General features: G+C 51.0%; 2 protein-coding genes across 6 annotated transcripts in view; both read left to right on the top strand.

Annotated features, from left to right (window-relative positions):
* The first annotated feature begins 313 nt into the window (after positions 1 to 313).
* Sftpc (surfactant protein C) lies at positions 314 to 2763 on the top strand. 2 transcript variants are annotated; one of them, XM_035452135.1, is made up of 5 exons: positions 314 to 355; positions 1348 to 1506; positions 1827 to 1949; positions 2180 to 2290; positions 2623 to 2763. In XM_035452135.1, the coding sequence occupies exons 1-5, from the start codon at positions 314 to 316 to the stop codon at positions 2761 to 2763; spliced, it is 576 nt and encodes a 191-aa protein (XP_035308026.1). The 2 variants fall into 2 exon arrangements, with proteins under 2 accessions (XP_035308026.1, XP_035308025.1); XM_035452134.1 differs by having other exon boundaries at positions 2599 to 2763.
* Positions 2764 to 3879: 1116 nt separating this feature from the next.
* The window catches only part of Bmp1 (bone morphogenetic protein 1), a 46857-nt gene continuing 36332 nt past the window's right edge, over positions 3880 to 14404 (top strand). The window contains exons 1-2 of one of the 4 annotated variants that reach the window (XM_027390192.2): positions 3880 to 4233; positions 12658 to 12771. In XM_027390192.2, the coding sequence (XP_027245993.1) occupies positions 4065 to 4233; positions 12658 to 12771 (283 nt within the window). In that variant the 5' untranslated portion in view covers positions 3880 to 4064. The remainder of the gene's footprint in view (positions 4234 to 12657; positions 12772 to 14404) is intronic. The other 3 variants (XM_027390196.2, XM_027390193.2, XM_027390195.2) reach the window with 3 other exon arrangements.

Below are 14404 nucleotides of genomic sequence, written 5' to 3'. Positions count from 1 at the left end.
AGGCAGACATGCCAGAAAGACACCCACGGTGAGAGGAGCAGGTGGCCTGAGGGTGAGTTTGCTCACCTCACCCAGGTTTGCTCTTGTTGGGGCCAAGAGGATTCATGTGCCTAGGCCAAGAGCCCTTGGGGGCTCTTGCAGCTGGCTTATCAGGGCCTAGGCTGTGAAAAACCTGGAATAAACAAGCTTCAAAGCCAAGGACTTGGCTGGCAGACAGAAGACCTGGTCCTTCACCTCTGTCCCCTCTCTCTCTGATGATATATATAGGACACTGGCCACACTAGAGAGATGAGAAGAGAAGAAAGCCTACAAAATGGATGTGGGTAGCAAAGAGGTCTTGATGGAGAGTCCACCGGTGAGTGTGGTTTTGTGTGTGTGTGTGTGTGTGTGTGTGTGTGTGTGTGTGTGTGTGTGTGTGTATTTACATAAGTGTACTGGACTTGCCTGCTCCATTCTCCATAGGATTTTTTTCTTCAATTAGTTTAGGATTAGGCTGTTAGGATGGAGACACCATGATCATTAAGAGTCCCTGGAAGAGGCAGGCATGGCAGCCATGAATTTCTGTATAAAGGGGTTGAGAACCACCGTAGGGGTCAATAGAAAGGCCTGTGAAAAACACTGCTAGAGTCACCAAGTAATTAGGAGGTCACAGAGAAAATGGCATGTGAGGCTGGGATGGAGTTCAGTGGGAAGAGTGCACTGCAATCAAAGGCCCTTGGGTTCAGTCCCCAGGACCCCATAAGTCAGGCATGGGGTCCACACCATTTGGAAGTGTAAGCAAGACAATCATTCAGGGTTATCTTTAGATATGTAAGGAGGTGGAAGGCAGCCTGGGTCTCAAAAAAAAAAAAAAAAAAAAAAAAAAAAAAAAAAAAAAAAAGGAGAAGGATGGCTCCTCAGATAGGCGTGAAGATGACACATGAAATTGCCTAGGAAGAATATGCAGGCACCCACAAGGCAAAGGAGGAAGGCATACAAGGAAGAAAGGGACTCTACATAAAGATATGGAGATGGTGCTACCTGGATCCTTGGGGAGGGGGAAGGGCACAAAAATGCTGGCTATGTCTGAGGTGCCAAGAGTCTTGGGAAAACAGAACATACGATTACTAACTGGCTCTCTTGGATCCTTCCAAACCTAGATTTTGCCTCTAACTTCCTAAGTTTCTGTGGGTTTGTTTGAATCCGACCACCTTCCCAAAAGCCTCTGGTCTCCCCAGCGCTCCTCTGCATATTCATAGCCTAACGGGGTATGAGCGTGCATCTGGTTGGTTCAGGGAGAGGAATGGGCATCCTCTCAACTGCCTGCTTGTCTCTCTGCTCCCCCCCCCCCCCCCCCCGCTTCTTCAGGACTACTCAGCAGGTCCCAGGAGCCAGTTCCGCATCCCCTGCTGCCCCGTGCATCTCAAACGCCTTCTCATCGTGGTTGTGGTGGTGGTCCTTGTTGTCGTGGTGATTGTAGGGGCCCTGCTCATGGGCCTTCACATGAGTCAAAAACATACTGAGATGGTGAGCAGGCCTGGGTTGAGCAAAGAGTAGCAGCGATGAATGTCAGACAGAGGAAGTTTGCTGGGGTGGGCAAACAAGAGCGTATCTTGAGTGATACAAGCAGAGATGGGGTAGCAGACCAGCATAGATGGTTTTTCCCCAGGCCCTGGCCTACAGTGTGATAACCACCAGTCCCTCCAACACCAGTGATCTTTAGCCTTCCTGAGATCTCAGGAAAGAGGGAATTGCGTTCCAACAGAGGGCTCTGGGTAGATATGGGTACCAAAGGGCTGAGAAAAGAAAGAGGAATGCCAGGCAGCACTCTGACAGCCTCTCCCTAGGTCCTTGAAATGAGCATCGGAGCACCGGAAACTCAGAAACGCCTAGCCCTGAGTGAGCACATGGACACCATTGCTACCTTCTCCGTTGGTTCCACTGGCATTGTTGTGTATGACTACCAGCGAGTGAGTATGCCTGAGGGACCAATATGACTTTACTGGAACTGTCTAGTTGTACCACCTCTTTCCAGAGGTCTCTCTCCATTCTGTGCCTGGCTGCTTCCCCTCGGATGCTGGAGTCTCGGACTCAGATGTGTCTCCCATGGCCAATCTAAAGGGAGTTGGCTGAGAATCAGGGTTGGGGAGTGAGCAAGGCAAGGGACCTTCCTGAATGACCTCCCGTGTTACATGCCTAGCTCCTGACTGCCTATAAGCCAGCCCCGGGTACCTACTGCTACATCATGAAGATGGATCCAGGGAGCATCCCCAGTCTTGAGGCTTTTACTAGAAAATTCCAGAACTTCAAGGTGGGTGTGTGAGTAAAGGGAGTGAGCTGTCTCCCTCCAAGGGTTGGGGAGAGGAATATTTGAAATGATGGCTAGTGCCATCTGCATGGTATTGATTCTCCTGGGCCAGATGTGTTCTCTCTGCACTCACCTGTGTTACACCTATCCCAGCTGTCAGCTGGCCTGCTGCTAAGTTGTTGGCTTGGCTGAGCTCAGACACCACCTGTGTGCTTCTGATTTCAGCCTAGTCCCTCTGTATCGGTGAGGAAACTGAGCCTCGAGAATTTGCCTGGCTAGCCTAGTGTCCCACAATAAGGACTGCAGGTGAGATTGAACATATGTGTTCTTTCCAGGCCAAGCCCTCGGCGTCCACCCCTAAGCTGGGTCAGGAGGAAGGGCATGGCATTGGTTCTGAGTCTTCCGGGAGAGACCTGGCATTCCTAGGCCTTGCTGTGAGCACCTTGTGTGGAGAGCTACCACTGTACTATATCTAGGACCCCCTCAGGTGAGCAAGGGTACCTTTGATGGTGCCTGCACAACGTTGGGAAGGCTTGGGCTTCGGGCTTTGTCAGCAAACCTACTAGGGTTCTCCTGAAGTCAGTGGTCTGGGGACGGCAGAGGATGGCAGGCTCACAGACAGCCCACATTGGAATCAAGCGAGTGGCTCCCTAGGTTCCCCCCCCCCCCGCCCTTCACGTGATAAACATCAGTTCTTTGCTTCACAGGGTCGGTGGTAACCGCATGGGGACAGGAAAGACCCGCACGCAGAGAAGGGTCTCTTGCAGACAAGCAGGAAGCTGCTCCTGTTCTTGCTCGACCCGACAGAGTAGAAGCCAGTAGAGGAGAGGGGTCTCCTACAGGCCAGGGGGTCTCCTACCACAAAGCAATAAAGCAGCCTGATTGAAAAACAAAGGGTGGCATGTCTTTTCTTCCACATTTTCAGTTTCGCTCCTGGCGGGAGCCGTCCTTGGAAGGAGAGGGTTTGGGGGAGTTGGGACGCTTTGCCACATCCTTTCTGTCTAAGAGTGATGGGGATTTGGTTCTACCCCAGGTAGTGGGGAAGGGGGCAAAAGGCGGGGATAGGGGACGGGACCTAGGTGCCATACACGGGTGTTAGGCGCCCTCCAGCGGTGTGTCCACAGGGAAGGACAGCGACAGAGACAGGCAGAGAGACAGTGAGACAGAGACAGCGAGAAGCAAGAGAGCAGGTCTCAGACAGACTGGTGTCTCAGGCTGAGAGAAAGACCGCTGATCCAGGGATTGAGAGGCAGGAACGGACCTGACAGCGTGTCCCGTGCGGGGAGGTACTCCGCCCCGTGCGGGACAGCGGCCACTAGGGGGCCCCTCGCGGGAGCGGTGCCTCCGGGCATCCCGGGCCCGCGCCCCCTCCCCGGCCCCGGCCCCAGGCAGCCGATCCCCCTCCGGGGCGGGCGGCGCTACTCTCGCCCTCCCCGCCCGGCTGGCGCGCTTCCCGGCCCGGCCGAGCACGGTCCCGGCCCCGAGGGGGGCCGAGCTGGGCGAAAACCCGCCCTCCAGCGAGCTCATTTCCCTAAAAGGGGGGGGGGGGAGTGGGAGGACGGCGGAAAAAAAAAAGAAAGGGAGAGACCGAGCCGAGGGCGAGGGGACGCCGGAGCCCAGGGCCGGAGCGAGCCGGGCCGAGCGGGGGGCGGGAGACAGGAAACGGGACGGGAAGAGGTGGCCGCGGGGGGAGAGCACCTCCCCTTCGCCTCCAGCGCTCCCTTCCCCGTCGCCCCGCTCCCGCGTCCGGGCGCGACCGCCACCGCTGCCCGCCAGCATGCCCGGCGTGGCCCGCCCGCCGCTGCCGCTGCTGTCGCTGCCGCTGCTACTGCTGCTGCTGCTGCTCCCGCGCGCCGGGCGGCCGCTGGACTTGGCCGACTACACCTACGACCTGGGCGAGGAGGACGCCCCGGAGCTCCTCAACTACAAAGACCCCTGCAAGGCGGGTGAGCGACCCCCGGCTTCCAGGGGCGCACGGGAGCCGGGCGTGAGCAGGCCGGGATCGAGGTTGCGAGCCGGGCAGGGGTTGGGGTTGGGGTTGGGGGAGGACAGTCCAGTGTGGGAAGCTGGGAGCTGCTTGGTTGGCAATGCAGTGGGGGAACAAAAGACCGAGGGAGAAAGGGAGGGGGAAGTTTGGGGGACTTTTAGGACTGAAGTTTTGCTGCTGTTTGTGGAAACTGCTGCGGCTGCCGCTTGCCGCTTGCCTTCGAAGAGGATTCCTGGGGAAATCTCCCTGGGTCTTAGCGAATCCCGCTGGCAAGGAGGCTTTTTCTCCACAGGGAAACTTTACTGGCCAAACTCCGTGTGTGAGTGAGCGTGTGTGTGAGTGTGTGTGTGTACTTTTCCCTTCTCTCCTAACCCTCTGCTTTATGGGTTATTGGTGTTTGCCCGCTTGTCTGTTTGCCATAGTGCTACACATCTGTCTGGTTTGATGCCCAGAAGGCCTGCAGCTCCAAAGGAATAGATTTCCCGGATACTCAGCCCAGTGGAAGGAGAAAGTTTTTTTCAGGGGGTTCCATGAGATACTCCTTCGTGGACAATCCTGTGACTCCAACCAGATGCAGCAGCTCTCCTGGCACCCAAAAGACAGCTGTCAGAGTCAGAGAAATCGGGCTGGGAGAGAACTTACCTGTGCCCCTGAGTGCTAGGAGAGCTCTGCCAGAGCCAAATTGGGATAGCAAATGAGCCACACAAAGAGAACTTGGATAGTCTACCTCAGGTCTCTCACCCCACAGACACCTGAGGTTAATTAGTCAAGGTCAGGGCTTCCTCTCTCTCTCTCTCTCTCTCTCTCTCTCTCTCTCTCTCTCTCTCTGTGTGTGTGTGTGTGTGTGATCACGATCTTTGTCCATGAGGACCCTCCTGCTGTGATCTCCCTGGAGTGACCAGATGACCAGGCACTCAGGCTGTTGGCGTAAGTGATGTCCCTGAGCAGGCTACCTGGAATACACCAGGAACAAGATGTCACAACTTTTCCTCAACTTCCTGCTTCTGACTTCAGTCTGTCTGTGAAGAGCTAGAGCCAGGGACAGGGACACAAGGAAAGGAAGTGGGCATGGAGTCTTGGGACAGGCAGCTATAGTTCTAACCACAGGGAGTTTGATCCATCTACTCTCCTTGCTTCATCTGCCCTTGGGTGGATAGGGACCATTTTAGTGTGGGCAGGACAAGCCAAACCCCGCACTCCTTCCTTCTCCATGCCTGATGGGCTGTGAGCAAACCAGAACATTAGCTGTCTCCATCTCATTGTATGTAGTGGATTGGCAGGAAGAAGATTGAGCAGGGCATGGACTCTGAAGGACTCATTAGCCACCAGGAAAGCTAAGCATAGTCTCCGAACTTCCGTTTTCTTATTAGTAAAGCAGGAATGACGATACATCCCTCCATAGAGCTGGAGTAAGGTCTACATCTGAGAGCACTTATAAATCATTTATTATTAGCATACAATAAACACTAAATAAACATTTACCCATTGTGCTCTGTGTCCCTGGCTCTTGACTCATTTCTTTTGAGAGAGTATAGAGTTGGATTTTAGGAAGAGCTAACATCTCCCTGGCCCTCTTCTGTGTCTTTATCCATTCAGTAATGCACATTCCCTGATATGTCTCTGGCCTGGGTTTGATGTGGGAGGTGCAGAGAGGTGCCAGGCAGATCTCTGTCCTTAAGGAGATCGCCATCTAAGCAAGGACCCAAGAGCCCACTAAAGTTACACAGCATAAGCCAGGAAGGAGTAGGGTCCCTCGTTATCTCTTCATTCCTGGTGATGGGGGGGGCAGAGCAAAGTGATGACAGGGATCTGGGATGGTTTGCCAAGTGGAGGCTTTCTGGAGGGTGTGGGACAGGAGCCTAGCCCCCAAGAATGAGGCCGAAGCCATGCTGATGTTGAAAGTGGGAGTGATTTTTGGGAATGGCAAGAGGCTCAGGGCTCCATCCCCTGTCTCAGATTTCATGCTAGGGTGGGGCTGGCTGAGTTGGAGCTTCAAACAAGGGCTGTGGAGGAAGCTCTCTCCACCAGGGTGAAGCGAGGCTGGTGGGGAGCTCAGCCAGGCCTGAGGTGGCTGAGAGGGCCTAAAGCCTGACAAGGCCAAGCTTCAGGGTCAGATCAGGCCTTCTTCTTGGGTGTGACTGATGCCCAGGCCCCATGGCACACCCCTGGAGGGAGCTGGACTGGTGGACACACACATACACCTCGGCTGAACCTCGCCTGCTGTCCCTTCTACAGACCACCAACTCTCTTCTTTGTGTTGCTCTTTCCTGCCTGACTTTGCCTCTTGGCCCATCCATAGCCCTGACCACCAGCTGCTAGGGGTGCCCGTGGCAGGTGCCTGTCTCTGCTTCCTTTGGAAGTGGCTGGTAGACATCTCCTTCCTCCTCCTCCACTAGCTCTTTTCTTCCCGAACCGAGGATTAGCAATGAAAGCCCTTTGATTCTCCCAGCTTAAACGAGACCGCTCTGTTTAATCTAAACATAGCCAGATTTTCAAATCTCATCATTTGAAAATATTTCTGTAGTTACTATTTGAAATATATATATATATATATATATATATATATATATATATATTAACTTCTATCAACTGGGTCTCACTAAATTGGCCTTGAATTCGTCATCCTCTGCCCTCAGTCTCCCACATGCTGAGATTACTGAGGTGAGCCACTATATCCATTTATGGCTGCTGTTAGTAAAGACAAAAATTAAGACCCTTGATGTCCTGGGGGAAGGATCTTAACTTTTGGGCCAGATGCCAGCCTGGGCTATTGGTGTGCTTAAGGCTGCTTCTACCACGTCTGCTGTGAGGGGATTTACTGGAAACCCTGGTTTCTTCTATGTTGGATGCCAAGCCATGAAAGAGGATTTCAGAGATTCCCAGGTTAGCGTCTCTGCCCCAGATATCTTGCCACTGACATGTATGGCTTACACTTAAAACTCAGCCGGCAGCCAGTGGGTCTGTAGGAGGAGAGGCGGACCGTCGGTAAGGGCCCTTCTTACCACCCTTACCCCAGGGCCGTGTGGCCCAGGTGTGGAGTCCAGAGGAAGTACATGATGTTATCTCTCAGCAGACATCCCCTCTTCCAGACACTCTGGGTGAGTCACTCCACCCACTTAAGACCCTGTTCCCTGTCTGAGTCACCCTCACTTTTAGGTGCCCCAGGCGTGGAGGAAAACACATCTCCATGGGCCCTAATGGAGGGAGACCAGTTAGATATTCTCTTGTTTTGAGACAGGATCTCACTATGTAGCTGTGGCTGGCCTGAAATTTACTTTGTACACTACGCTGGCCTGGAACTCACAGAGATCCACCTGCCTCTGCTTCCTGAGTGCTGGGATTAAAGCTTGTGCCACCACAGCTGGCAGGAAGAAGGGACTCATGAATTCTGTTTCTCCAGTGATTTGGGAAAAACATTGGTGGGGGTGATGAAGGAGGGGAGCAGGCCGACTCCTGAGGAGGTGTATGGGGGCCCAGTTGGTCTCTTCCTCCCTACACATGTGCACACCTCTGTCCATTCCTAAGAGCCCTTCTCCTTTGAGGAGTGTGGACTGTGAAATGCAGTGTCCTGCCTTTTTCTTATATGTGAGAATACCCCGGAACTTGCACAGGGAATTGGTTGTTGTGTACATTGTATATGTGTCTTTGCTTCATAGCAGGTCTGTTTGCCTGTGTGTGTTGGGTGAGCACAGGTACAAGTGTCACTGGTGTGTAAATGGACAGGAGAATAAGTCCATTTGTATATTCTGGGGCCACAAGTGCACCCTCCTTTGGCTGCAAGTCTGCCTTCATTGAGGGGGATACATGCCTGTCCTGCATACATGGCCTGGGCACTCCATCACACCGACCAGGCTCCCATAGGAGGGGACTCATGGCCTGGCCATGCCAAAGGGGAGGGGACTTTGGAGTCCAGAGGCTGACCCAGGGGACAAAGATTGCTCTCTAGGTCCACATGCACATTGATGTGTCTCTGTGATCTTTCCCCTCCAACACTGGGCCTGGCTACAGAGCACCCTCGAGTGCTTCCTGGCTAGTTTACAGCCCCAGAGCAAAACAAAAACTTTTGATCCTGTGTAAAAAACAGCTCTACTTTGACCCTGACCTTGACCCTGGGGTTTCCTTTGGACCAGGAAAGCATCCTGAACCCTCTTGCATCTATATTGTCCAGCTTCCTAAGGTTAGGATTCCAGATGGACCAGCTATCAGCCCAGCTCCTGGCCATAGGCTCCTCTCCAACCCCACCCTGCCCCCATTCTGTTCCCATGCATTCTCCAGCCATGACATCTCCACCACAGGGCATCCAGCTGAGCTCGGCAGCTAGGCCTGCTCCTTCTCCTTGTCCTTCCCTGGTCCCACACTGCCTGGTCTTACAGGCCAATGGGGTTCAATAATTTTCTGTTCATAGATTCATTCAGCTGGGGAGTGAGTGCAAGGGAATGAGTATGTCCAGGGAAGGGTTGGAGCTGATGTTGACTCTCTGGGGTTGGGGTTGGTGTGATGAACTGGCTGGTTAGTAGTTGCTTTCTATGTTTCAGGCTTGGTGTAGATGCTTCATCTACACACCTGGTTTCTTGCAATGATCTTAGGAGGTGCATTCTATCTTGTGCCTTCTTTTCTGTAGGAGAAAACTGAGGTTTCAAAGACTTTGCATGACTGTCAGCTAGTGAGAAGCAAATTGAGATGCAAAGACTTCAGTCTCTGCCTCCAAAGACTGCTCTTTGCTGTTAGTCGGGCCCCATGGGTACAGCTGTCTTCTGTATCTGTGGGTTCTGTACCCACAGATCCCACCAACCATGGATCAAAATTATTTCAGAAAAAAGTAGTCTGCAGACTTTTTCATTATTCCCTAAGAAATACAGTGTAATAACTACTAAATATTTATATTGATGAAGTATTATAAACCATCTAGAGATAATTTGAAGTATATAGGAGGGGTGAGGATATGGTCAATTGGTAGAAGGTTTGTCTAGCATGGACAAAGCCCTGGGTTGGAGCCCAAGGCTTATGCAGATGGGGTGGTTCATGCCTGTAATCCTAGCATTTGGGAAGTAGAGGCAGGAGGATCAGAATTTCATGATCATCTTTGGTTATATATGGAGTTTGAAGCCAGGGTGGGCTACACAAGACCCTGTCTCAAAAAAGAAAAAGAAAAGAAGAAAAAAGAGAGAACATATGAAGATATGGCTATGCTCTATGCAAACACAATGCCATTTTATATATGGACTTGAGCCTCTGAAGATTTTGGTATCTGTAGGGGTCCTGGAATCGATACCCTAGGGAGACTGAGGGACACCTGGGTCTGATGATGCCCATAGGTGTGGGTGGAGAAGCCTGGAGGTGCCATGTATGTACAAAAGTACAAGTACAAAGTGTACAGTAGTGCGAGGTGTTCCTAGATGGCACACAGGAACCTACCATCACCTCTATGGAGTCTCTCCTGTCTCATGCCCTTTTGCAAAAGAGACTAGTTACAGGCTGGTGACCTTGGACATGCCATCTCCCTCTCTGATCTCTGTAGTCAAGGAGGGGGCTGGTGTCTAGCTAACTATGAGGTTATCTCTCCAAATGTTTGTAATAAGACACTCCTAGGGGTGTCAGATGGCTTACTGGGCATGTTGTGGGTGGGCCAGGATTAAATGGACTCATTAATGAGCGAACACTTTGTAAACTGGAAAGTGCTGGGTAAATTTCAACAGACATTTACATAAGGTGTCATTATTGCTACTATTACAGGCTTAATGAGTTCTCAGAGCTTGCCACTGGCTTGTGTGTGTTGGAGCTTGTATCTGTGTGTGTGTGTGTGTGTTTAGAACTCTGTGACTGTGTGTATATATTTTTTTTGTCTGTGTAGATGTGTGTGTCTGAGTGTCTATTTTTGTGTATTCGTATTTACAATATGGGTTCCTGAGAGGCAATGAACTTGAGTAAATTCACTGGACTAGGAATGGTGACGTATGAGTATAAAGCAAGCCTTCCAGAGGCTTAACAGTATAGTCTAAAGTCAGTTCCCTTCTGGGCCTCAGTTTCCTAAATTGTTAAATGAAAGATTGACTTGATGACTGCAGAGGTCACTCCCATATTCAGGTGATCTGTGTCTGTGTGGGCACGTGTTTGCAGACCAAAAGAAAACTGTCATGATCTTTCATTCGTTCATTCATTCATTCTATTCTTTCTACCCAAAATCCAGTGCTGGGTGCTGCTTGCATGTGCAGGGGTGTAGTCTCTGACCCCAATGGCTCTGCACAGACAATATGGGTTTGGATGTCACCATATGCCCATAGGGACATTAGCCATCTGTGACTAAGTATGTGATAAAGTAAATGTATATGTATCCACCCAGTGGGGCCAACTGGGGTGGAGGAACCTGTGTGTAAGGCCTCAAGGTTAAAACAATTTGTGTAATGCTGACTCTGTGGGGATGAGAAGCAGATGTCACGGCAGCTGCAGGGAAGCTGCTATACTTCCACCTCCAGCTCGGCCTCCCATCTCCCCTAGTCCAGCCTAGCCCAGTGTGAAGCTCACATCTGGGTTCCTTCCAAAGCAGACAGCACTATGCCTCTGCTTCCTCTTACCCTAGACTTCTCAGAAAGAAGACAGGCTGCCCAACCCATCTCTCCAGAGGCCTCTCTTCCCAGGCCCAGAAATGGAAATGATCTCTTGGGAGGGAGATTGGCCTACCCCTGGGCCTCCCCCTGCCCCCCAGGAAGGACCCAGAAACTTAGGATTTGTTTGAGAACTGTTACAGGAGGCTTCCCTCCTTGTTAACTGGAAGCCTCCTGGCATAAGTCTTGACCTCCCAGATTTGCCTCCTGTCTTGTCAGACCAAGCACCTCAGAGTGCTAGTTAGTCAACTATCCGATACTGTAACCAAGCAGCTGAGAGTGAGGACTGGCTTAGAGAAAAGGTTTATCTTGGCTCATGGTTCTGGAGTTTCCAGTCTGAGATTGTAGAGAACTTGGTTCTGGAGCCTCTTGGAGGCAGCAGATTGTAGTGGGAACACTTGGCAGAGTAAAATGGCTCATCTAACTAACCAGGAGGCAAAGAGAGGATGAGGAAAAGGCCAGGTCCCACAATCCCCTTCAAGGGCACACACACACTGATATAAGCACCTGTAAGGACACACTTTCTAAGGGTACACAGAACCTCCCAGTAGCAACACCTTGGGAACCAAGCCTTTAACATGCGGGCTCTTAGAAACTAGAGCATCATCTTCTTTTCAACGTGTCCTACCGTCAGAGCACATGTCTCTGTGGACTTCTCTGAGTCAGTATTTATGTGAACTTTGTGTTGTAAGGGTTAGCTCCCTGGGGCCCAGGCCTCTTTTGCCTTGCTACTCTCTGACTTAATGTCTGGCCCATAGTGGGTAATAATTATTTGCTGAAGATAATGGGAAGAGTGACACAATTGTGTCTTCGTGGGACTATTTATTTATTAACAGTTTTTAATAATTCATTTAATTTTATTTTATGAGAATTGGTGTGAAGGTATCAGATCCCCTGGAATTGGAGTTACAGACAGTTGTAAGCTGCTATATGGGTGCCAGGAATTGAACCCAGGTCCTCTGGAAGAGCAGTCAGTGCTCTTAACCTCTAAGCCATCTCTCCAGCCTCTTATTAACAGTTTTATTTATTCTGTCTCTCTGTCTCTCTGTCTCTCTGTCTCTCTCTGTCTCTCTCTCTCTCTCTCTCTCTCTCTCTCTCTCTCTCTCTCTCTCTCGTGTGTGTGTGTGTGTGTGTGTGTGTGTGTGTGTGTGTGTGTGTAGATCAGTGGACAGCCTGTAGGAGTTGGTTCTCTCCTTCCTTAGGTCATTGGGTTTGGAAGCAAGCACTTTTACTCACTGAGCCATTTCACTCTGTCTGTCTGTCTGTCTGTCTGTCTGTCTGTCTGCCTATCTATCTGTCTATTTATTTATCTGAGACAGGGTTTCTCTGTAGCTTTGGAGCCTGTCCTGGAACTAGCTCTTGTAGACCAGGCTGGCCTCCAACTCACAGAGATCTGCCTGCCTCTGCCTCCCAAGTCCTGGGATCAAAGGCATGCACCACCACCACCCAGCACCATTTCACTATTTAAGTCTGGTCTGCACACCCCAGGCCCAAGTGATCCTTCTGCCTCAGCTACCTGAATAGCTGTGGCTATAAGCATGTGTTATCACACTTTATTCTTGTTGGGATTTGGAGTAAAAAGCAAGTATAATCCCCAAAGAGATTCTAGAAACTGACCTGTCTGTCCTTCTCTTCCTTGGTCTTTATCAGGTGGCGCCTGAGGATCAGTGTGGCTGTAGGGGTCAGGGCTGTGTATCCACTGTGCCAGGGCTCTGAGCACAATGAGCACAGCCTTGGGTAAGAGGATTAACTCAGCCTCTGGCTGCTTTCTTTTTTTCCAGCCGCCTTTCTTGGGGACATTGCCCTGGATGAAGAGGACTTGAGGGCCTTCCGGGTGCAGCAGGCCACAGCTCTCAGACAGCAAACAGCTGGAAGGTCATCCATCAAAGCTGCAGGTACACTGGAGACAGGCTGGCTCTCTGTGTCCTGGAAATGTGTTTCAAATTTGGGAAACAAGGTCTTCTGCCCCCACCCCCATTTCCAGCCAGGCCTTCACAGGACAGAGGTCACGAACCTGAACCCAGCACAGGGACTGTCTTCCTTTGGGATATCTTTATCTTTTCCCCAGAGGAGAAATTAATGTTGACACCCGTGGGAACCAAAAGCCAGCATTTTTCTAGCATACAGCTCACAGAGTACTTTCAAAAGTATTATCCATTCTTGTCGGTCTCCAACCACCTTCAAGCTTGTCTTAGCTAGAGTTTATATTGCTGTGATAGAATACCACGAGGCAAAGCAATTTGGGCAGGAAAGGGTTTATTTCTGTTTATAGTGCTCAGGTCAGATTCCATCACCGAGGGAAGTCAGAGCAGGAACTCAAGGCAGGAACTGAAGCAATGGCCATGGAGGAATGCTGCTCACTGGCCTGTGCCTCCTGACCTTCTCACTGTGCTTTCATACACACCCTAAGACCGCTTGCCCAGGAGTGGCACCACCATGGTCAGCCAGGCCCTCCCACATCAGTCATTAATCAAGACAATGCTCCACAGACTTGTTTACAGGCCAGCCTTATTAAGACATTTTCTCAATTAAGAGTTCCTCTTCCCAGACGACCCTAGCTTGTGTGAAGTTGGCAAAAAAAAAAAAAAAAATCAGCCAGGATAAGGGGTATCAGGACCACACGTTTCCCAGAAGCCGAGCCTAAGTCTCACAAAGGTAAAGTGATTTGTCCAGTGTCACACACACAGTGTGTTGGTGACAGGACTGGAACTAGAATTCAAACTGTTGTCTCCCAGTCCGTCATGCTGTGCCCAATACCAAAGTCCCTCCTGGGTCTCCTGGTCCCAGTGTGCCAGCTTCTATGCATTCTTTGGGGCCACCCTCAGGAGCTTCTTCAACAACCCTCCCAAAGACCCAGCTGTTCACCTTTACCACCAGGGTTCTGTTCTGTATCTTTCCATGTCCTAAAGCTGGGCTCAAAGCTCTTTGTTTCCTGGCAGCCCAAGTACCTACCAACCTATGTGGTATTGGTGATGGGGAAAGGAGAATGGCTGAATTGTCTTTTCCCAGCCTTCTGGCTGCGGTGCTGAGGGGCAGTCTAAGATCAGGATGGTACTGAAGAAAACCTGCATGGAGCTCTCCATTGCATAAGTGAGGGATTCCGATTGAAGTCCAGTTCTGGGCATACTTGGGTGTGCTAGGCCATCTTCCCTGCCCGGCAGGAGGCATGCTCCCAATGTGAGAAATGTGGGGCTATAAGCCAACTATCCAAGAGGGCCGTTGGCATCCAAGGGTATTCTGGTGTCTCAGTGATAACAGATATTTACAGGACTTCAGTGGAGACTAGTGGGATTGGCACAGGGGAATGTCTTACCAAGGGTCTGCTGTCGGCCCCCCAGGTGATTTTGGGCACAACCTTGGTCTTAGTCTCCTCTTCATTCAGATACAGGCGATGGCACTTGCCCCAATGCCATAGAGCTGCTGTGTCACATGGGAATGTAGGCCCTGAAGCCCTGAGAAAGCATGTAACTCTGTATTCTTCACTGAGACAAAAGGGGACATTTTCCCAACCTTGGATCCCTTGAGTCC

The sequence above is a fragment of the Cricetulus griseus genome (assembly GCF_003668045.3).
Source record: "Cricetulus griseus strain 17A/GY chromosome 1 unlocalized genomic scaffold, alternate assembly CriGri-PICRH-1.0 chr1_1, whole genome shotgun sequence".
Lineage (NCBI taxonomy): Eukaryota > Metazoa > Chordata > Mammalia > Rodentia > Cricetidae > Cricetulus > Cricetulus griseus.
The sequence above is the reverse complement of the archived record's forward strand: the minus strand, read 5'-3'. Positions and strand labels throughout refer to the sequence as shown.

What these genes read in the sequence shown, in the direction of transcription:
- Sftpc (XM_035452134.1), top strand. Translation starts at nt 314, where the DNA reads ATGGATGTGGGTAGCAAAGAGGTCTTGATGGAGAGTCCACCG. An exon ending in GTCAAAAACATACTGAGATG is followed by an intron (nt 1,507 to 1,826) that starts GTGAGCAGGCCT and finishes GCCTCTCCCTAG; the next exon opens with GTCCTTGAAATGAGCATCGG. An exon ending in TTGTGTATGACTACCAGCGA is followed by an intron (nt 1,950 to 2,179) that starts GTGAGTATGCCT and finishes TTACATGCCTAG; the next exon opens with CTCCTGACTGCCTATAAGCC.